Below are 24,841 nucleotides of genomic sequence, written 5' to 3'. Positions count from 1 at the left end.
TAACTATTTTCATTATCAACTCCTTTGCAGAAATCCATTCAATTCTCTCTACTCAGTTCCTTAGGAAAATCACAAATATTCAATCCAAATGTTCTTCTCCTACCTGTGTAGCTATATGGCTTACAGTGCTGTGAGAGATGTGTATTTTAATATATACATGCACAGTGTATCTGTGTACATGCAACATATGTGTCTCCTGGAAGCTCCTGATGCACATTTGTCACAAATGAAAAACAGCAAAATATAACACCCAACACATGCCACTCTGTGATAGGTTTTTTTTGACAGTTTCATAAATGTGTATTGTATTTAGATTATTTCTATCCCTCTCTTTCCATCTCCTATTTCTCCTGTATTTCTATATTCTCTCTCACATTCTTGACCTCTTCTTTAATTATGTATACACATGTATGTATGTGATATATATTTATCACAAACATATGTATGTGTATATGTTACATAAACACACACACACACATACACACACACACACACATGCATAAAACCTACTAAGCCCATTTAATATTGATCATATGTAGATGTTTTTAGGGTGATCATTTGGAACCAGATAACCTATCAGCAATCTTGTCCCTGAAGAAAATCAATTCTCCTTCTCCCAGCAGCCACTGATTGCTTATACTTCTGCATTGAGGGGTGTGACCCAGTGAAACATCCCTCGTTCTCTTTAGCATGCCCATTTTCTCTGAGCCTTGGATGTAATGGTGGAAGAAGGGGTAGAAAAATAGTAAGAACCAAAGGACCAGCTGCTAGATAGTGTCTTCTAGACATGACAGGGAAGCTGTTCCCATGAAATCTCAACTTAGAGCTGCCACCTCAAGTCTGGTGCCAGCGGGCCTGGATAGAGAGCTAGCCCGAGATGATCACCAGTCAGGCACAAGGCAGGTAGAGACAGGCTCCCAGGATTGGGAGCAAGCCAGACATGAGAAGAACCCCACCTAAAACTGCGAGGAGCCCTAGGAGGGAGTGCTCTTGACGCAAAAGGCCCTCCAAAGGGGCTATGAGGGTGGGTCAGACAAGCAAGCCCAAGGTGACAACCAGATTGGCACCATGGCTGGGACAGGAAGCTAGCTTGAGACTATGCAAGCCTGGAGAGTGGTAGACTATGCAGGAGATGACCCTGCCTGGTGCCACAATGCACAAGTAAGGTATAATTTTCCTGAGACCACTCCTGAGATAAGCCCAGACACTCAGAGATCCCCGAGGAGCCACAAAGAGGAACAAGTAAGTAGTGGAGAAACCACTTCTGGGTTCATGGCCCTGCAACAGCAGGGGTTTGCTAGCACCAAACATCAGGCAGGTGTCCCTCGTCTGGTCTGCCACCCGTGAACATGTTGATGTCCGAGGGCTGTGAAAACTAGCCCTACTCCTCACCTGAGCATCATGGGAAAGCTGGGCCTGGAGACACGAGGGTAGGAGGGCTGAGCCTACTCCTAGCCAGCTACAGTGTTTGGAAGAGCAGGACCTACACACTGCAGAAGTTGTGAGCGAGCCCACCGGAGACTATGACCAGAGCAGTAGGACAGGAGAGCGGGTCCGACTGCTCAATCCCCCCATGTAGTGACGTGGATGCGGAAGCAATATTCTTTTCCTTCCTGCCTCACCACCTGCGACAGGCAGGAAACAGGGCACTGGGGTCATGAGAGCAGGAGAGCTGGTCCTGCACCTCACCTGAGCAGCACAGTAGAGCTGACCTTGATGTTAGGGGTAGGGGTGAGCTGGCCCTGAGGGTGTGACCATGAGAGAGCTGGTCTCACAACTTGTCTGGCATGCTGCAGTGTGGACAAGGGGTAGAGTGTCCTCACTGAGGGTACTCTCCTACCCTCAACCCTTGCCACCTACGGCAGGAGGGAGAGCTGCCTCTGTCCCTCATCTGCAGCTACACTTAGGAGACTAGGCCCTGCATCTCAACTGGACAGCAAGGTAGAGCTGGACCTAGTTGTAGCGGTTGTTAGTGAGCTGGCCCAAGGGGTATGAGAGGCAGCAGGCAGACCAGCTCAGATACCGCTCAGGCCCAGATCCTGGGCTATTCAATGGACCTATCCTAACACCTAATATAATGATGAACTCCTGGAGTGCATGGAGAGGCCAGTCCTACAGATCTAAAACTACAGGATCTCCATGACCCAGGGCAACAACAGGATATCCAAGAGGAATCTCAGTAAGGTTATAGTATTGATAGAGTAGCAGAAGTCCGAGGCCTCATACAAGACCAACAAGTCACTGCAATAAATGTTTGCAATCGAAGTATAGATAAAAGGGTATACACTATGGGACACACTGTGACACACTCCAGCCTCCACAACGAGATTTTTTTTCTTGGTTGTGGGGGAGGTTGGAAGGGTAGATAGTGAGTACAAGGGGAGGGGGAGATGGATGGGATAGGGGTGTACGATATGAACGTCACAAAGACCCAATCAAACATAGCTGGAAGAAACTCTTTCCCTCCGTAGAACTCCTTCCAGCCTTTGCTTTTTATAACGTGAAATCTTCCATTTAAAAAAGAGACCTACAAACCCAGAACTCGCTCTTCCAGTCTGGTGTCTGTCAATCCGCAGAAAGCATGCACAAGAACCGCACTGCCAAAACAGGCAACACAAGGTGAAAAGGAACACATGACGTATTCCTTCAATGGGAAAGCAAAAATTTATTTTATCCTGCAAACGACTCAGTGACATTGAATATTCCCAACATGAGTATTTCCCTGATGGCTTTCAGACCATACTTTACAACTATATCGAAATTGTATACTTTTCTAAAGTCATTCCTCTTTCCTTCTTTGTTGATTTTGATAGTAATTACATAATTTCATATTTATATTTGGTTATGTTTTCTTTCCAGCCACGTGGGGAAAAATCTATACTTTTTAGCTATTCCTTTTCAAATCTCTAAAACTGAGTATTTGATTGAACTGTATTTAGGCTGCCTTATCAATCTCATTTACTGACAAGTCATTTTGATGGGAACTAGTGGTGATTCAAGTCACACACATTAAGCACTAAGGAGTGATTTCAAGCACCTGAGCTCAGAGGTTGAGTCGCCTGATTACACATATTTTAAGCTCTTAAACTCTGTACCTAAATGTTCATCTTCAGGTCTCTTCACTCTGATTGCATCGGAAACAACCCAGGCCAACATCACTGCTATGCCGTCCAATCCATTGAACTAACTTAGAAGGGGAAAAGGTTCCCGTGACAGCATTTAGCCGTAAACCATATTTTGTTTTAATGTGAACTGTTGTTATATGTTCTTCATCAGTTATTTTTCTGAATTACGAAAATTAATTATGAGAAAATGATTGAGTCTCATCATCTCTATAATTTAATGGGGAACACAAAAACCTATAAAATATATAGATATGCGTGAGTATCCTGGATGAGTCCAGGAAAACCACATGGCAGAGGATTTGACCCAACACTGACATGTCATCCAATACCCAGAAGGCACAGACAGCAAAATCTACATACCTATACCTCTCCAAAATCAAACAACAGAATAACTTAAGAAACAATACAAGAAGGGCTTCAGGCCCATGAGGAAGCAGGAAGCTGGAATGAAGAACTGCAGGGTAAGAACAGGCACTTGGGGAAATCACAGATGACAAAGTTTCTCACAGGCAGTACTAGAACACAAGGACACACCGCACCTGTGAGGGCAAACCTGTGCTCTAGGGCTGTGCTCAAGCCGAGCTTTGCCTATTGTTTTCCAGAGTACACGTGGGCCACGGGATGACAGACGGCCATGCGTGGCTGCTCAGTCATGGTCAAGTTTTCTGTTTTATCATGATAATAAGAAAACACTAATAAATTGGGCTTTTGTGCTAGCCTGTGTCATAAGATTCAGGAAGTCAGTTCTCTCCCTGGGAAAACTTTACTCAATGGATAAAACACTTTCAACAGTGCCATTGTTCTCTTTTTCTTCTGTTGGAAGTCAGTCTGATAACTGAAAATAAGGCAATCAATTTTAGAAGACAGGAAGAGCTTAAGATTAAGATAAACCCACATTACAGAAACCAGACAGAAGGATGGTTTCATAACATTGCTAAAATCCGACTTAATTAAACCTATTACTAACTACTTATAGATTTGTGTGAATTTTTTGATGTGTACTTTCAAATGCATGGTCACCAACAGATTCATTAAATGGGTATAGTACAATTATAAAATTCTTTCTTATTGCTGGCTCTTCTATGTTGACCCCCCCCCACACACACACACATACAAGCATGATACACTGACTATCTCTGGGTATAAAACTTTACCTGGATTTAGAATAAAGTTTCTGTGAACCTGTTCTCAGTAGTAAAATTATTGTCAAATGATACAGCCATTTTTAATCTCTTAAAGAAGTAGTATCAAACTGATTTCAAGTATGTGTGTCTTTATTAAGCTCTAGGCAGTCACGCCTGGGGACTCTTTTGCTATATGCCTTCTAGGACTGAATATTTCCCCTTCAATCTCATTGGCAGAACCTTAATTTACATTCTGAGTTGATTAAATGAATCATGAATGCCAGGGTTATTTCTCTGGATTCTTCTGCTTATAGAAGATAAACTTTAGAAGTGCCTAGAAAATTCAATAGAAAACTTTGCTCGTGTCAGCCATTTTTGTAAAACATTCCCATGAGCAGTGCAAAGAGGAGCACACTCAGACCAACTCAAAATATAGACAACACACTGCTGGGAAGCTGTCTCTCTCTAAAAGAACTGGAGTAGAAAGTCACTTGAATCATTTTACAATATTATAGTGACCCTAAATTGGGACTAGGAAATGGGTAAAATCATGTTTAAGTCAAAATAGTTTTCAATTGTCCAACAAAAATGAATGATCATAAAGCATGTACTTACAAGTCAAACACCAAGTAGTGGAAGCCCTCTTCTGATATACTGTCATGAAGTCTCACTGAAGGAAAGAACAGAGAAGAAAGTTGGCATTGTTTCGTTAAGTCACCTGTAGAAAATCCGTTCTAGGATGGACATTGGTTCTTATGTCCGACTTGTGATGTATCAGTATTACTTCCAGAAAGACATGAGTGGAGGAAACAACCCAAGATCTGGGCTCTGGTTCTGAGAGTTATTAACTATCTGAGCTTAAAAAAATTATTTAAGTTGTAATAACATTAACATGTATATTAAAATGCTGGAAAATAGAAGAAAATGTTTACACATATTACTAGGTAGATGCTATAGAAATGTTACTGGTAATGATAATATACATCCATAGTTTCCGGGTTCAGACAATTCTTATATTTTCCTGTCATTCCTGTTGACCAGCTTCTTATCTTATGGTTATCCACAACCATAAAACTTATTGCTGTTACTACTTCATAAATGTAATTTTGCTACTCTTATGAGTCATAATGTTTGATCATCCTTAAATTACAGATGGTTATTTATAAAAATGTGGATTTCCCGAAATAGGAGGCAGCAGGACTTGGCCCAGGAATTCAGTCTCAGACTTCAATACATTCACTCCGTGGTCATGAAAAGGTAACGGAGGGATTGGGGTCTCCCAATCTCTGCAGTTTGTTATCATACCTGAAATCTGAGATGCATCTAAATCAACCCCCTTTCCATCCTTTTAACTACAGAACCTCCTTCTCACCAATATTCTGAGGAAGAAGGCATATTCCCTCAATCCTCGCATCTCACTCAGAAACCTGGCACACAGTTCCTGGTCTTTCACAAAGTCATATCGAGATTTGAGAGAAAAACTGTCACTGAATCTCAGGTACTTATATGTCAAAAATAAAATATTAGATATGAAAGTGATTGTCCTGTGATTTAATTGTGTGGGATATTACTCAATTTGCCAGTATCAAGAATGCTTGGCTCTGCTGCTTGTATCTCCCCTGCAGGAGAACAGGAAGAGGCCAGTTTGATACTCCATTCTCTGCTCATGACTATTTAGTACAATGGAAGAAGACAGAATGTAGCTGCTGTGTTTTCTTAAATGACCAAGCACCATAGATACCTACATAGTTGGTGTTTAAATCAATTAGCATAATATATGATTACTTAAAAAACTTCATTAATATGGAAAATTCAAAGACATTTCCATGATTCACAATTTGTACATGAGTAGACCACCACTACTTTTTCCCATTGTCTTGGCAAAAAGCTTCGAGTGGAGGTGAGATCTTCCATGTTCAGATGACAGAGTTGAAAAATGAATCAGCGAATATTATTTCAGGTGCAATTCAAGAAACAGCACTTGTTTCTGATCACATTAGGAAAAATACTTTCATAGTATGATTCACTACTATCTTAATGGCGATCTAAATATTATAAATAATCCTTATTCAAAAGTGATTGGGTCACACAGTAGCTCAAAGCCTTAATATGAAATCTATGATAACAATGCATTTAGCCAACAAACATATGATGGTGGCCAAAGACAAACCATTTGTCCAAATTCAGTGTTTATCACCACCACACATGTCCAGAGTACCCAGCCATTTAATGTATGGAGCTTAAAGCTGATAAATGACCTTACTTATATGGCAGTCAAATCATCATTGTCTTCTCCTGGGATTAACCTGTGCACACAGCCCTCTTTCCCTCTTTATGCCCTGACTAACCTCCTTCTGTTCTGTTTCTCTTTTTTTCCATTAATTCATTCATTCATTCACTTTATACCCCGATTGTAGGACCCTTCCTAGTACCCCCCTCACACAGCCTCTTCCCCCACCACCTTTCTCCTTCACCTCTGAGATTGGAGAGGTTCCCCACCACTGGGTACCAACCACCCTGGCACCTCAAGTCACTGCAGGACTAGGCACATCCTCTCCTACTGAGGCCAGAGAAGGCCGCTCATTCTGTTTTCAAAATAAGAAACTAGAAAAACAGAACTACATGGATTCACTGCAATTTTTCCTTCAAAACAGAACTATACTATTGTCTTCATGTGTGCTCACATGTGTACACTCATGAGAATGGGTCAGCTTTCTTCTCCAGTTTTTAGCTCTTTGGCTCCCTGTCAGAAGTGATCTGCCTCCATAGTCGGCAGGATGGTTTTTATAGTCAGAAATAAACGGGTTCTCAAGCTTTCGCTGACAGCTGAGAGTGTTCCTCATCTTCCACCACAGATTCTCGAGGACTGAGAAATGTGTTTGCCCTTATAAAGTTACGTTAATTATTCCCTATAAATAACAGTTAATTCCCTTTCAGACTGAAGGAACTCTATGGCGTTCTGTTCACACAGCTGTTCGCCTGAGCCTCAGTCAGGCTCACAGAGCAGGATGGCTGCTGTGTGCCGAACCAGATTGTGCTCTTGCCTCAGCTGCTCTGCAACTGCCATACGCTCACATATGGGTGCACACGTTTACGATAATTGCAACTTTTGAAGAGGGAATTTTTAAGGATAATGAGGAAAGCATGTGAGAAAAACAGGTTACAATACATCTTGGTAGTCACTGCTTTTTGACATTTTAATATAACTTAATGTTATTCAAAAGCAATAAGTATAAGAATAAATAGATGAATTTTCATAAATCAGAACAATGTTACAATTAGTGGGAATAAAATGATAAGTTCTGTAACTTTAAGTATGAGACTTGAAGAAAATGCTACTGAAGATAAAATATTTTTCATGACCTAATTTTCTTCCTTTCTCTACTGCATACATTTGATGATTTATATTCAGAGCCGGGTTACTATTTTCTTTTCCTGCCCAATGTTATTGTATCATTTCAATACAATCCCAGCTGATTAACAGAAGATGCTATATCAGACTTGTATGATGTGAAGAAAAAAATGAAATTTTTAATCTGATTGATATTTTCTACTTATTTTAACATTTAGTTTTGTTTAAGGAACAAAAGATAAAATACAATTCAAAAGATTGTTGTAAGAGTTATTTTATTTAGTATATACAAGAATCATGATTGTAAATGTGATGGATTTTTATAGTGAATGTGCACAGTATTAGAGACCTTAAGGAAATATCCAGTTATGGTTAGCGCATGGCCAAGCTGGGCCCCAAGAGCATACTGTGCAGACTCCTTCAAATACACACAGACATTGCAACAGAATGAGAAATAATGTTTATATAGGGAGGATTGGATCTGTGTGTCTGTCTGTCTGTTGGTCTGTCTTTCTGTCTGTCTGTCTCTATGCATATTGCTTTCATATATGTTTGTGTGTATTAGTATGTATGCCTGTATTTGTATATATGTGGGGTATGTGTATGCATGCATTCCTGTATACATGTGTGTATGTGTGTGTGTGTGTATTTATGTGCTTGTGTATAGTGTGTGTTTATGCAGATATGCATGTTTTGTGTGTATCAGCAAATTCCTCACTGTCTTGCAGCAAATTAAAAGTGTGAGACGTTCTTGAAAGGTACAGAAAAAAAGAGAGACATGGTACAACAAGTAGGAACAGAGAAGCAGTGCTCAGTGAAGAACCATTTCCACAGAACGAGACAGCCACTGTGCGCTTCCATTTAAAATATAGTTACAGGACGTTTGAAGATTCAGAGAAAGCACGCGAGACACAGAGAGAGAGAAACCATGTTTGCCTTTTGTATATCACTTGATAATCCTTTAAAAGATGCTACTTTTATACTTCAGAATAGGCACTTAACATTCAGTGACTCCGCTATGTTATACAGGAAGAAAGTGGAAGGGCGGAGATTTCAGCTCTAGCTCTAAGGTGGGCCAAGGTTAACGGTAGACACATCATACTAAGAAACTATGCTCAGTAGTTTTGTCAACAAAAGTGGACAGTGCCATGGCATGTAGCTCAACAGCATAAAGCATGCTGTGCATGTGCAACACTCGGGGTTAAATCTCTACCAGATCCACCAAAGTAAGTTACAGCATTATTTACGGAGACATATGATCCTTAGTAAACCTTGCATAGAATATGAAATCCCTGTTCCCACTTAAGTACTACTTCCTTGTGCTTTCATTGCACACCTTCTATGAGATGAAATCAAGGTCACTAATTATGATGATTTTGTGAAATTACTTATGCAATGCCGGTGCTATTTATAATGGTTATAACTTAATAGTATTGCTATAATTTTTCCACATAACTCAAATTCAGGACCCACTTCTTCCCCTGTTGCATTTTATGATGGAGCTGAGCAGTCAAGCATACTGGTGGATGGCACTGATTCCCCAGTATTCCTGTCCTTTGGAGTAGTATCCTGCACCCCTCCAAGCTGGCAGTTAGCTCTAAATGATTAGCACACATGAAGTGAGCAGAGCCTTCCTAAGCTCTCTTCAGGGCAGCAGTCCCCTGGGAAACCACCCGCTGTGCTGAAAGAAAGGTGTGGTGAGACTACTGAAAGACTAGAGGCCAAGTAGACAGATAGCCTGGAGAAAGAGAGGTCACCCTGACATTGCATCCCTAGCAGATCTCAGAGCTAAATGTAACCGCTTGAGTGATCGATCTCACCTCCAACTGAGCAGAAAAGCCATCTGATGGAGCAGTCAGTGCACAGAACCATGACAAATAACCAGCAGTTACGATTTCATACCAGAGTCTGGGATGCAGATGGCCAGGCAGCAACAGACAAATGTAAAAGAAAGGGTTAATCCGAACGGTGTGACTTTCCTCAAATGATTCTTTTTTTTCCCCACACCACAAGCAATTTCTAGTGAAAAATAATAAGACTGGCCTAGAAAACCGGCATGAATTAGTGCGACTCTCTGAAGTTAAGCATGGCAGGGCGACCATGCTGCCAATGTTATCACAATACTAATAAAGTGTTTCACAGCGAACAGATTGTATTGCATTCTCATAAGCAGTGTTTGTCAGCTCTGAGTCACGGCTCTGATTATAAATGAGGGAGATTTTACGTTCTCAGCTTTGTTGTGGTGCGAGGATGGAGATGGTTGGGTTCGGTTCACATCCTGGGATGTAAAAATGGCAGCTGGCGAGTCAGAGCCTCCTTATATTCTCCTCAGTGGTTAATTATAATTCACAGCTAGAGCCAGTCCCAGCCAAGTTAGGTCATGCAACATGCCAAACCTTCCCCACGCGAGGGATGCCAACACTGGGTTCATTTGTGAATTTTTAAAATTCTGCTAGTAGGAGAACATTTTTAACAGTCAACCGGCAGTCCTCTGGAAAAGCAGTAGCCCAGTCATTCCTACCAGGTCTTCTAACAAGGCTGTTCATTTTAGAGAGAAGATTTTCAGATAGAAAGCAGGATCACTGAAGAATTAACTCAAAGTCTAACATTTGTTCAAAAAATTGAAGGTATATCTGCAAATGTACCCTGTTATCTAATCTCTGTCTTTCTATAATACAAGGCAATACAAAATGGGATCACTGTTTAAAATCTTTCTAATTAAAATATTTTAATTAAAATACTTTTGAAAAATATACATGAATCTATTTCTTTCACATATGGGTCCAAGGTCATGGCTTATCTTATTTTCAGTTAGTAAAATATAGTTAGATGTAGTTATATACACACACTAGCACACAGATACACATGCACACACACATACACACACACATGTATAGATGGTCACTATTTTCTTGCACTATGGTTTAAGGCATGGGCATCTGTACATTAACTTCTTTTACTTCTCTTAATGCCACATTTATAACTTGAGAATCCGTCTGCCATGGTTAAGGTTAAACATAAACTCCATGGTCTATGCTAAATTTAGTATCTGGACACATGAATTTCTTTTTTTTCTTTAGCCTAAGATCTTTTGTTTTCTTTTATTTATATTTAATATTCTTTTATTTATATTTAAGACAAGGTCTAATTATGTACACCAGGCTAGTCTAAAATTCACTGTGAGGTTCTTTCTGTCTCATTGTCCAAAAGCCTGAGCTTATCAATATATATCTTTACAGACAGAAGGAGAATATCCATGCTTCTAAAGTTACAAAAGGTATCTTAAATTTGGCAAAATATCTATCATATGTTATTAAAATGCCAATAAATATTACTCAAGAATTAAATCCAAAAAATTATTTAGTAAAATTTCAAATATTTTTCTTGTAGTCATAGGAAAAAAATCTATACTTCCAACTTAATATTAACTAATATTTATATTTAAAAGCAATTCAGTATTTTTAGAACAAAGAGTACACGTTAATTGAGCACATTTTGATGTAATCAATTCAATTATTCCATACAAACTTGGTGAGAAATTCAATCCACATTAATTTACAAACTTTTCTAGAAGTACATGAAAAGGATGGAGCTTATGGGGCTTAAGATGAGTCCTGGAGGTGCCTTGCTGGGGCACAGACAGCCTTGTATTCAGAGAGAAGCACTAAGAGAAGCAAGAATGTGAACCATACAGGGCTATCTCCTCAGTGGAAGAGATAAAATCAAATACCTGCATCCCATCCAGAAAGCTGAGAGTGGATTTTGTTAAGGACCAGGTGACCTTTTTGCTATCTGTGGAGGCAAACCTCACCTACCTTTTGCTTTAGAGGCAGATCTCACTCAACTTTTCCAAAATAGTTATCCCAAACTCTTCCTCCCTAGACCATTATCCATCCTTAAGGGACATGTCCTATGTATTTTATAGCCTGCTGACCTCTATGCTATTGATCAGTGGCCACACTGGATTCTAGGACTTCGGCTATAGATCCCACCCTTGTGGTCACAAGTACTTTGTATAAGATTTTGTATGTAGTCACACCTTAAGCTTTATTGTGCGCCTGGAACTGGACTGATGGTTGCCTGGAAACTTTCCCCAGATTGTAATCTGCTTTAAATAGGTTGACAATGAACTGCCTGGCATTACACTCTCGACGTCTGGCCCGGTGGACCAGTCAATTTGCACTGGATTTTCATCTCTTTGAGTGGTTTGATTCCCTGCCATGACAATTGCAGGGTGCCCCTCAGTGTCTAACATCAACTTTACTGAATATGGCCTTCCTTATTTCCAGTGTTCCACCTTATTTTTGACTCAAAGTTAGCAGTCAAGTGAGACTAGCAATCAATCACAGGATCTGTTAGGACCCTTCGGGGCCAACGAGGAGAAACAGTAGTGTTTTCTCATAGCTTAGACACAAACCACCTTAGTCCTTAGGATGTCTAGGTGGTCAAAAGGTCTGTCACTGGGGAGAATTTCAACTCCAGAAAAGGGTAGGGAGTAGAGATAATAGAGAGAGGTCAACCATGGCTGTCTACTACATGATTATCAAGACATATATATGACATATATATGTATATGACATATGCATATATATGTCATATATACCACATATATTGCACACATATATCATATGTATGTGTGTGTATACACACATACATATATCCAAAAGAAAAATGAATGGGAGAAATTTGAGTATGTGCATTTGTGTGTGTATAGATAGATATAGATAGATAGATAGGTAGATAGATAGATGGCAAAATTTGCATGAACACAACCATAAAGGATAACCCCAATAAAGAATATTCACAAAGAAAGACAGACAGCTAGCTGTGCTCTAGAGACATCTCGGCTACGAAACACTTGCCTTGCATGTATACGGTCTGGGTATCGCCCCCAGCGACATAGCCAGAAACACAAATGGTTACTATCAATAAATAGCAGCACACAACCCTGTAAGCGTGAAGCCTTTCTCTTCTGGACATTCCAACAACTTAAAGCCCTACCTCACTTCATTTGGGAATTGTTTTCAGAGATGAAGCTTATAACATGGATCTTGCCTGAGCCTTCAGCACACTAACAGAGCAGACGAGTTACATTTCTGACAGCCATTCCAGTGAGCAGAGAATGGAGAACTCATTAGCTCAGCCTTTCTCTACAACCGACACTCGCAACTGAAATTCCTTGGCAATTCACCGGGACAAATCTTCTCATCTGTCAAATATTCTTTTCTGAAATACATTCTTCATATAAAATAGTGTCCGAACTTGGTTTTCTCTATGAACCAGAAATATGTGAATTCAAAAATCTTCTAAAATAATAGGTGCAAAGGAAACCTGTATCAAGTAACCACAGTATACTAAATTAATAATACATTTTTACTATGCTCACATTTTTCTCTATATAAATATTTTTACATCAGCAATACTTGTAGGGTGTGGGGGTCTGTGCTTGTTCTGTAAGCAGGAGCTTGATCCCTAGGAACCACACAAGAGAGATGTCTGGAGCAGTGGCATATTGTGGTAATCCGAGTGTTGAGTAGTCAGAAAACCTGAGGTTAGTGGTTGCCGGGCAGGTCCGTCTGCTGAGTACCCGGTCAATCTCAGACCCCGTCCTAAAGGAAATGAATGGCATTTCTAAAGATGACACTAAGGTTGTCCTCTAGCCACACACATACATGCACACACATATAAACACACACTCATACAAATGTATATATATACACATACACTAAAACATTGAAAACATTATTTTATTCTTCTGAATAATATACAAGAATGAGAGATATACTAAATAATTGAGAAAAACATCAATGTTAAGCTACATATTTAATCATGAATATGATGCCAATGGTATGATAAACTACTGATAAATGTAGCTGTACATGCTGTTTACCAGTCTGTATCTATTGGGTATATGGTGGTTTAGTTCAGTCTAGTCCATGATTTTTTTTTTTTAAGTTAAAAAATATACATTGTATATTGCCTTAGTTAGGATATCTACTGCTGCAACAAAACATCATGGCCATCAAGCAAATTGGGGAGAAAGGGGTTTATGTGGCTTACAATTCCATATTGCTTGATCATCACTGAAGTCAGGACAGGAATTCAAATAGGCAGGATCCTGGAGACAAGAGCTGAGCAGAGGCCATGGAGGAGTGCCGCTTACTGACCTGCTTCACTTGGCTTGCTCAACTTGCTTTCTTACAGAACCCAGGACCAACAGCCCAGGAATGACACCATCCTCCATGGACTAATTCCTCCCCATTGATTGCTATTTGAGATAATGCCTTACAGCTGAAGGAGCCATTTTGTCACCTGAGGCTCCTTCCTCTGCAATGACTCCATCTTATGTCAAGGTCACACACACACACACACGCACACACACTGCACGCACACATACATACACACATGCACACACACAGGCAATATATACACTTACCAAGAAATTAAAGTATAATCAATGTCTGGCATCCCAACATTTGTGATCTTTCTACTAAAATCTGTTTTACGGATGGTAATTCTTTTTCCATTTTGTCAAGAAAAAAGTGAGTCCTATATAAGTTTTGCCTCTTCCCTATGAAGCAATATCCAAATCAAAGACAATCCTTCATAATACAGAGATAATAATATTTACAATGATATACATTCGTGTAACACGACACCACCACTTTACCCTCCTCCCCTGTTGCAAACCCTCTTCACCTCCCATGTTCTTTGTCATATTTCAGGAGCATCTGACATCATTCCTGCTTTTCCACCCTGTCCTCTCTTTTTCTTTATCAGAATTCAGACAACCCTTAAGTCTGATTATTGTCTGGCAGCTCAGAACCCTCTAATGAGTCTCCTCTGCCTCTGCAGAAGAGCTGAAATCCATGGTCATGGACTAAAATGGTACATCTCTTTATTCCTGTCCCTTTTACTGGTTCTCCTTACACTAGTATGCTTGTGGTCTCCTGGGTGTCTCTGGAGAACTCCAGAAAAGTATTTGCTTCATCTTTAAACCCCTTGCTTCCTCTTTCTTTAAAAAATCCTTCTTCTTGACATATTCCCAGGACTTACTCTTTCATGTCCTTCCAGCCCCCATTCAACTTTTGAGAAGACCTGCTCTGGTAAAAACTTGCTGGAACCCTGTTGTGTTTATTCATTTGCATTTTATACATGATTTCTTTCAAGTTAGGATTTCAAATATTTAGTCTAGGTAACAAGGACTTATGGCCAGGAAGTAATCTTCTGACTATCTGGCCCTTTACCTAAGTGCATTGGTCCCTGAAGAGAGGACAAGAGTGACTGAAGGAGAGAGGAAGTGTATGAGAGGCCACAATACGACATGCTTATCAGTATGGCTAATGATGGTGGAGAGATGGAAGAGAGTGAGGCTCCATCCAGCAAAATGGTCATGACACAAGAGATCGAGGGTAAGCCAGCTCCTATGCAATGAATCAAAAAAGGGGACTTGCCAGGAGAACGGTAGGAAACTGTCAGAGTGAGAAATGTACAGTGTGAGAAAGGAGCAAATGTGCCCTCAAAGATGAAGAAGTGCAAGGATGGCCATGAAAGAGTGAGGGAGGTGGTGCTGACAGTTATTTGACAAAAGCAGTGAAGTGTAAGGTAACAGCCATTCAGCCCTGGACAGTAGAATGGAGAGGACAGACAAGACAGCGCCCATTGCTTAGGCAGCGCAGATACAGCAGCCCAGTCAAGGCAAAGACAGACACAGTCACCACAATCAGAAGATGTGGGCACCGAGAACTCTACAACTGTGCCCCCTCAATGGAATGAAACTTAGCCTCAATGCAACAGTACTGGCAATGTGGCCTAATGAGAGATGAGAAGGCCAGAAGGGTACAGAGAATGGATTCATGCCATTATTACTGGATAAGAATCATTCTTTTAAAAATGGAGTTAAATGTCCCTGTTCTCCCACACTGTCCCTTTGTCTTTCTGTGATGTGCTATGTGGACTCCCCAACAGCCATCCTTATGAACTAATAAATTTCTGATCAGTGGAAATCTCCCAGACTCCTATATTTTATCATAGCAGCCCCAAATGGACTAAGGCTAAGACTACTAGTGTATTTTGTATGTGATGTGCACCCCAAAGGCTCGTGTGTCTGAACACTTGGCTCACAGTTGGAGCCACTGTTTGGGAAGTCCATGAAACTCTCAGGTAGGAGGGCTGCCTGATGCAGTTCAGGATAGGCTGGCCTTGAAGGTCATAACCGGCCTCTGCTTCGCCTTCGCCACTGGGATGTCACAGGTGTCAGAGAAGCTGACGAGTCTGCACCAGCCTCTGAGTTGCTCCACGAAGGAGACTGTCCCCTAACTCAGTGGCTCTCAACCTTCCTAATGCTGCGGCCCTTTAATACAGTTCCTCATACCGTGGTGATCCCTACCATAAAATCATTACTGTACTTCATTACTTTAATTTTGCTACTGTCATGAATCAAAATGTATAAATCTCTGTGTTTTCCAATGGTCTTAGGTGGCCTATGTGAAATGGACATCTGACTCCGTAAGGGGTCGCAACCCACAGTTTGAGAACCTCTGCCCTTAACTGTGGGCCAAAACAAGCCTACTCCTGAAAGTGTTTTTGTTAGCTATTCTGCCACAGCCAGAGACAAGTAACTGCTACAGTTACAAAGCCAGGCTCAGTATTTGAAAATTAAAGAGAGGTGAGTCACTAAAACTTGGCAAATTTCTCAGTGGCTACAAAAAAGTTGCTAAAGATTCCTTCATGGCTGGTAAATTTTCAAAAATTACTTCCTCTTTTTAGAAAATACACATTTTAAATAAGTATATTCACTTTTAAGCATCAAATTGGAGGACTATGATTTTCTGTTACTTGATTACTATAACACCCTTGGGGGAATCCTCAGTCTCACTAATGTAATATGAGTTTGAAACCTTTGTGCACATGTCTAGTATTCACAGCTTCAAACTACTCACTCAATATCCACTCTGTTTTTTCATTCATGTCACAAAGATGCTCATTTCTTGTTACTTTCTACATGCTCTTTCTAATCAGTGGTTGTTCTGTCTGGTTCCTATTTGCCAGAAAATACCTCTTCATTTGTTCTCGTTTGTTTGTTTGGTTGGTTGGTTGATTGGTTTGTTCAAGACAGGGTTTCTCTGTATACCCCTGGCTGTCCTGGAACTCACTCTGTAGACCAGGCTGGCCTCAAACTCAGAAATCCACCTGGCTCTGCCTCCCAAGTGCTGGGATTGAAGGCGTGTGACACCACTGTTTGGCTTTATTTGTTCTTAATAAAACACTCATATGACCTTAATTTGTTTTTTGGTTTGTTTGCTTGTTTTTTAATGGAGATTTTCTTTGCTTCTGGGCATGGTGGCACATGCCTGTACAATCAGCACTCAAAAGGAACAAGGTAGCTGATCTCAATAGAGAAATTCTGTCCCAAGACAAGAGCAACAAAAGGGAAATTTACAGTTTTACTCTCAAGAAAATACTTTGTCAATGATTCTAAAGAAACAAGACTAGTAAAAATATTAACTATTGTAGGTCATTCCTCTAGCTCTGGAGTCCTGAGAAGATTCTTCACTTGGTAACCATAGGCAGGGAGATCAGCGGTTTAAGGAACAGGACAAGTGGCTGTAGCTTAGATTTTTAAAGAGAAGACAGTACAGCATCCACTAGAAATAAAATTCTTGAGTGACACATTCTCTCAGTCATTCAGAAAATTTATGAGTTACGTTGTGGTTTGTTTAAGGATCTCAAGCCCTGCGGTCCCTAGATCAAAATTCTTGATAATTTTGATTCTGTGTTCTAGATGACTAGATTTGCAGCTAATTTTGTGAGGTATTCTTTTGTTGTTGTTGTCTTATTGTTGTTGTTTTAGTTGTTTGGTCTTCTAGATCACCAATATTGCCTAGCAAATAGTCTGGACATATTGCAGGCTATAACTAAATGAACTAGAAAAGTATCTTTCCATGTAGCTACTCAATCAAATCCATTTTCCTAAAGATGACGAAATTTAAGACAAGTGATTTTGTAGCTTTTCAATGTTGTTGTAGTTGCTCTCAAATTAACCTGCCATTTAGAAGTTAGTAAATTGTTTAATCTGAATGATAACAGAGAGCGGCCACTCAGTGTCCTCAGTAACCTGCCTCAAATTCCCTGCATGTAAAGTAACTGTCTTTCTCTCCAAGTACAAACTGGATTCTTCACTTGCAGGTCTCACAGTTCTTCCTTACCTCCTATTGACTTAAGGCAGGGAATGAACTCCTTAACATGGCCCAATTATGCTACAATTTATCACCCAAACTGGGACAGTGTGAGAGGGAAAGAGAATGACTAATTTTATATCAGTAAAGCAGGCCGGTCCCTGGGAGAGTGGCTGAAGTGTCACCCAGCCTTGCCTTTTTTGCTTCTGTCTTAACTCATCAACTCAAGTTCCCCCAACTATCAGGAGCCCTCTCCAGACAGGTTCTCTCCATCCCTTTGGCCTGAAGCCACACACTATGGCTAGTTCTCTAATCTGCCCTTCTGTCTTCTACCTCAGGCTAGCCTATCTGTCCTTTAGAACTTGTTTTCCACAAACTTCTGCTTCAGGAAGTCTCCTTGTTCTCCAGACCAACTTCACTGCTCTGACATCTGTCTTTTATAGAACTGGATACCTTGAAATACTTTTGATTCTGTAGTAATTTAACTAATATTGCCTTCCTCACTTAACCAAATGCCTTGACAAGACTCATGTAACCCCAGTGAATATTGTCAGATACTTCTGTTTATAAAAAAAGTAATAAAATATAAATGTATAATAATGTATTTTCAAAACTCTGTAGCAGAAGAAACATATTTTTAAATGTCATAGAAGGATGCTGACTGGCTAGCTCATTCAAGGATTATTTAATTCTCTATAGCAATGGTTCTCAATGTTGTGACCCTTTAATACCATTCTTTAGGTTGAGGTAATCCCCAACCATAAAATTATTTTTGTCATTCATAATTATATTCAAATTATATTCTAACTGTAATATTTTTACTGTTACAGACCATAATGTTAATTTATGATATGCAGGATGACTGATATGTGACCTCTGTAAATTATGCTCTAGAACAAGAATATGATTTTATCTATAGTTTCATAATTTATCATTAATTAAGCTTTAATCAGGAGTCTATAACTAAAACTTAGATCCTTAGCAGCCCACTTTTGTACAACCCATGAGGATTTATATATGTATATATTTAGGGAATTGTAAAAATCAGGAAAAAAAGCAAAATGTAAAGGATATATAAGACGTTCTGTGGCCTAAAAGCCTAAAATATCCACCACTTAAAAAAAGTCTGTATTATGGTATCTTACAATCAAAAACATCAATGATAAAGCAAACAACACCTCAGGATTATAGCTCTATTATGCACATGCCACTATCAGTGTGATTTTAGCAATTCTGCTCTACCCTTCCTTCCGTTAGAGACTGCAAAGATTTCTGATACTACTATACTTTTTAATTATAGATAAAATCCTGCTGTTCTCCTAAAATACTAGTTAAGTAAGTCAGATGTTATATATAGGTAGTATAACTGTACCTCTCATATATCTCTAACTAGACCTGCATATATGCAGGTTCAATTGAGGAACTGTATTACATTATAGGGAGGTACTATGGTCCACATAGCCAGTCACCCATGGAAGGAGATCAGAATTGTTTAGTGCTAAGAATTGAACATAAGACCTTGCTTGTGTTAACAGCACATGCTAACTGCACATACTATCTCTGAGCTACACTCTATTGTTTTAGTCCCAGAAGGTCACCAAGTCTAGAACCCTACTGCTCCAATCTGCTTTCTGTTGAGTTTATTTTGCTTATACATGGTCGCAGTCCGTCATGAAAGAAATCAGGATAGAAGCTGAAGACAAGATCCTGGAGACAAAATCTGAAGCTGAGACCTGGGAAGAACACTGCTCACTGGCTTGTTCTCCATGGTTTGCCTAGGAACTCCTGCCCAGGGGTGACACGGTGCACTATGAGTTTGGCCTACCAACAACAACCAGTGAAAATGTCCCAGACTTGTCTAGAGGGACCCAAATGGAGGCATTTTCTCAACTGAGGGTCTCTCTTCTCAGATGACTGTAGCTCTGTCAAGTTGACAAAACAAACCAGTCAGCTACCTTCTTGAAACTCGATAGCTAGCCATTCAGGAACCCACAGGGAGGAAGTCTTAGTCCCTTGCTCCCACTGCCCATTGGGCCTCAGTTCCAGCAAAACGAAGGAAGGAGAGTAGACAAACGTATTGAATGAAGTAAAATCATTTATTCTGAGCAAGTAAACTAGTTGGTAGGGAACACATCCTGCTGGCTTAATACATAATCAGTTTTAAAACTTAAAATATGGTTACTCGTGGTGGCACAAGCCTTCAATCCCAGAACTCAAGGGGCAGAATCTGGTAAATTTCGGTGTGTTTGAGAACAGCCTGGTTTACAAAGAGTTCTAGGTCAGTCAAGGCTATGTAATGAAAGCCTATCTTAGAATAAAAGAGAGACAATGGGATGGAAGGAATAAAGAAAATTAGAAATTACATCAAATTCCAGTTAAAAGTGCCATTAAACAGTGAGTTGAATATAAAATGTATACAAACATAAGGCTAAATCTTATAATACAGTTGATAAGAAAATATTTTTTCTAAATAATCAAAACTCCAAAAGAAGACAAAACAAAATGAGAGAGAAAAGAAAATAAGGATTTTGTTCTTATTCTTATGGTGTCTTAATCAATTAAAATGAACAATTATGTTCACTTGGTAGAAATACTGGACATCTTTCTTTACTCTTTTATGTTTACATATTAGTATACTTATTAAGCATCTTTCTATTTCTTTGGCCTGGTACACACAAGGGAATTCATCGAACAGTTAAGATGGTACTCAAAGTCATCAAGCCCTAAAACCTGGTACTGTACTCCTGGTGTCAATATTCTTTGTGCAGAGCATATTTTGGTATATATATAACCATTTAGGTAAATGCACTATAAAAGACGATATAGATCTGCTATTGGCTCATTCGTGGGTTTATTATGAGTTAGTATCCATTTCCAAATTTTATAATGGTATACAATAAGTTCAAACTTCTATAGTTGTAAGACAAATAAAAATAAATAAATAAAAATTCAACCCTGGGCTGACCTACAGTTATCACATTGGCAAGCTAAGCATCCCCAAGAAAATGTCTAAGTTCTTATAAACATTACTAACATCCTACTATCTACAAAAAAACCACTGCATCAAACCTTGCCCTGCCTAGGAATCTCATGTGTGTCCTTAACAGATGCAAAACCCTCTCTCCTGGCCAAGCAGGTGGAATAACAAGGAAGGGGCCAGCTGCTTGGACTGCCAGATGTCTGGTGATAAGTGGAGTAGACGCAGGAGACTGCAGCAAAGTCAGTCTTACCTTCTAATTCTTTGAGCGTATCTTCTTTAATATGAAATCAGTAGACTAAAATAATGAAGACAGTGGGCAGAAACTCGGTAAAGAGCTGTTGGTGATTGTTGTGGGGTCGGCTTAAATCCAACATAAGCATAACATAACTCAAACACCGGGTCAGTGCACATGGCAGAAGATCATTGCAATCCAGCCTTGACTTGATCAGGGCTGCAGAGCAGCCTTGGGAGCTCAACTACGACCCTGAAGAAATGCTACACATCATATTTAAAGAATGAAATCACAAAGCAAGGGAGAGCGAGGTATAACAATTTCCCATCCTACTTTGACATAAGGGGTTGAGCAAGGGAGCAAGGTTCTTGGGCCTGGGAACATGGACTTTGACTAATCCAGCAAGACGGAGAAGTTGTCCTTGAGATGTCTGCATTCATACAACTGTTCCTTTGTAAGTTGTTTCTTATGTGTCTGGACTCAAAAAACTGTTTTGTTACAATAGAAGCACTTCAGCTATTGGGAAGTCCCAAGCTCTCCTAGGTCCTGGGACCTGGAATTAGGTTCTCCCTAAGATTAAATAGAGTCTGAAAATGAAATGGTAGTACTTAGAATAAGTTTCTTTCTCTTGTTCCCAACAGTGAACTCATTAACTCTTGAAAAATAATATTTACTGAGTCCACACACTGCACAAAATACTATGCATTGTGGGAAGCAAAGTAATGATTGAAGCTAATGTTCAAATGGGCGAAAGTAAATTTAGAGATAAGAGTGGTAATCACTCTGGTCATCAATATAACAAGAGAAAAGAGAGGACTGGGAGGAGGTAGAGATTATTCAGAAAATACATCGTTGATAAGGTGAATTCAAAGAGGGAGGCCAGGAGGAAATGCACAGAACATGCTGTGGGGGTCTCTGAAGATAAGACATGAATTAGATGGAAGATACACATAAAGGCATGAGCCAAAACTGAGTATGAGTAGCTCAAGGAGAAAGCAAGCACTCTCTACAGCAGAAGCTGCAGCAGATGAGTTCAGAGGGTTTTGTGGAAGGATGTCCACAGGGCTTTTGTGGGGGCCATTATTAAAGGCTTTGGCTTTTTCCTGGAGTAAATGGGAATTCACTACAAGGTTATGGGCAGGAGATGATTTTTTCACCCCTTAAAAAAAAAAACAGACATGATATGAAGATACACTGTGAAGAAGCAGAGACACCTGTGAATTTCAGATGACAGTAACTTTCGAGAAAGGTAGAAACACTGAGTGAGCGTGGTGTCCATGCACCTTGGACCTGACAAGGAGTGTGAAGTGAGGGAATGTCTTTCTTCAGCTGCTGGGATTAGGTAGTCTGGGCTCCCAGCTGGAGAAAACCTAGCATGCCTGCAGCTCAGTGTATTTACTATATAGAGTCGAACAGATAAATGAGTTAGTGTATACAGCTAGACAAGGTGGCAGATAAATAAGAAGGCGTGGCTTGGGGCACAGAGCTAGCTCAGGGAGGCAGTTTTAGCTACACTTTGTAGAAGCAGACATCCTCAGGCTGTAAACATCTACAGGGAAAGAAAGCAGTGGAGGATTGTACTCTGCATACACTGTCAACACTAGCACTTGGTCCTGGAGGAAGGTTTCACTATGCCTCTGAAGCTCACCATAGGGAAATGGGTTTGCCATTCCTCCGTGGGTCTGAGGCTCCAAGTCTTCAACATGGCTGTGCCTATGTCAGCAGTTCACATTTAGTTCTCTCGCTCTCCTCTCCCTACAACTAAGGGTGCAGGTCTGATGAGCTGATGGGACCTTCTGACAGACTAGAGGTAGGAAATGAAATAACAGGGCTTCCAGAGTTTTAGCCTGTGTTATACGGAAAGAAGTAAAGCCATATAGATACAGAATCAGAAAGCATTCATTTAGGTCCTGACTTGGTCTCGAACCTTGGGACAATATAGATGGATCTCTCTATTTTTCACATAAGAATTAGGGGGTCAAAGTCAGACTGGGCTCAACTCAAAGCAGAAATGCCCCACTAGTATCTCCAACTTCAACAACATAGTCAGTGTAAACACTGAATTAGCATTGCTAAACTACTGTTTCCTTTAAAAAAAAACCCCACATGGTTAGCATCCTACATGCCTAGAATCATAATTTTTTAAACTAATCAATATATAGACTTGCTTTATCTGTGTTTCTGTATAATGACAGCTCATTTAATACATATTATTGAGCCCTGGGCCAAGAGCACCATAAATGATACATGAATGAAGCTTAGCTGCCAAATCTATTTTCTCCATAAGGCACATAAAGGCCTTCTTGAACTTTGAAGCATCGTGCATGGAGACCCTTCAAACAGAATGATATCAGCAAAAACACTGCACCCCACAGCTAGTGGAGAGAATATATGTTTAAAAGTTAACACAAACATGGATACTTAAGCACTTCATGGCTCCTGCCTGGGACTGTCTATGAGGGCCCACCAAAATCCTCTCATACAGGAGCATAGCTGTCAATAAGTGCAAGGTGGGAGAACCTACAGATGTTGAACTCACTAACAACGAGTCACAGTATTTTCTGTTCAACCAAAAATGATCATTGTGTTTAACTCCTTATATTTATCTGCTTTTGACCACAATGATCAACATACTGTTAATTAATAAACACACTTAGTTGTGGATGAGGAAATTAAACACAGCTGATTAACTACTCATAATCTAAATTATTATAAACCAATTAATGCATAACCTATGTGCTTTGTAAACTGATATTTTTAGATTCAAATTTCTAAATAGTTAGTATTCCATGTCTAATTATAAACACTATGGAGAGATTCTAATTTATTAGCAAATTGAGCTACAGGTTAAAACCTACTGTAAGATTGGTTTCTATTCAGGAAAGGGCATATAAAAATAGAATAAGATATATCCTTGATAATATTAGAAGGTCATATGAACTAACTTTAACATTAATATGAAAAATATGATTAAAAATGAAGGAAGAGAAGAGAAACCTTAGGTCCAGGTGACCTTCCTTTTGGGTTGTTGCCCCACATCAGTGGGGTCTGACATGAGTTTGGTATCTGTCACCCCCTCTGATCCTCTCAGAGGGCTTATCTCCCCTGCTGCAAAGACTCTACATGTTAGAATCATTCATCAGTTGTGACAGATTTGGGGCTCTCTGGAAAGAACACCTCTCCAAAGATGAAGCATGTACACTAGGCTGGAAAAAAAGAGAAATCACAGAGGGAGAATGAAGGCCATGATCTTTCTGGCAAAGGTGAATCTCTCTTCTCTCTTTTCTTCTTCTTTTGAAAGGATAATGCAATCTTAGAAAATGAAATGTTAGTCCAGAGTCATTTTGGAAAATATTCCATTAAAAATGTCTCCCAGGCAGCAAAGCTTCTGAACTTGCACGTGGCAGTCTGAGTCCCTGTTACCCTTGGGGACGGCCCAATCCGTTGGAATGGCTTTCCATGAGCCTAAGTGTCTTCATTTATACAACTGGATAAAACATGTAAACAGTGGAAGGATATTTATAATCATAAGAGACTAGTTTTTTTTTCCAATTTGGAGCATATTTTCTCCAATAAACACATACATACACATTTTAAAAATGATTTTCAGCACAACCTATATTAGACATAATCACTCAAAGTTAGTGCCCTCATTTAGTTAGTACTAGCATTTTTGAATTGATTCAATATGAAAATAATAGACATCTCTTAAGTTCATTAGATGATAATCATGTCAAATATGTTCGCTGTTGTCAAACAGATTATGTTCTTAGGGAAAATAAAACAGATTCAAGAGATAGAGATAGAGATAGAGAGATAGAGATAGACAGAGAGAGAGAGAGAGAGAGAG

General features: G+C 39.8%; 1 protein-coding gene across 13 annotated transcripts in view; it reads right to left on the bottom strand.

Annotated features, from left to right (window-relative positions):
• Camk2d (calcium/calmodulin dependent protein kinase II delta) overlaps positions 1-24,841 on the bottom strand; it is a 249,116-nt gene that overhangs the window by 108,664 nt on the left and 115,611 nt on the right. For all 13 annotated transcript variants that reach the window (XM_031375385.1, XM_031375386.1, XM_031375376.1 and 10 more), the window contains exon 4: positions 4,865-4,919. In XM_031375385.1, the coding sequence (XP_031231245.1) occupies positions 4,865-4,919 (55 nt within the window). The remainder of the gene's footprint in view (positions 1-4,864; positions 4,920-24,841) is intronic.

This window comes from Mastomys coucha, unplaced genomic scaffold (assembly GCF_008632895.1).
Source record: "Mastomys coucha isolate ucsf_1 unplaced genomic scaffold, UCSF_Mcou_1 pScaffold16, whole genome shotgun sequence".
Classification (NCBI taxonomy): Eukaryota; Metazoa; Chordata; class Mammalia; order Rodentia; family Muridae; genus Mastomys; species Mastomys coucha.
This window is presented reverse-complemented; position numbering and strand designations above follow the sequence as displayed.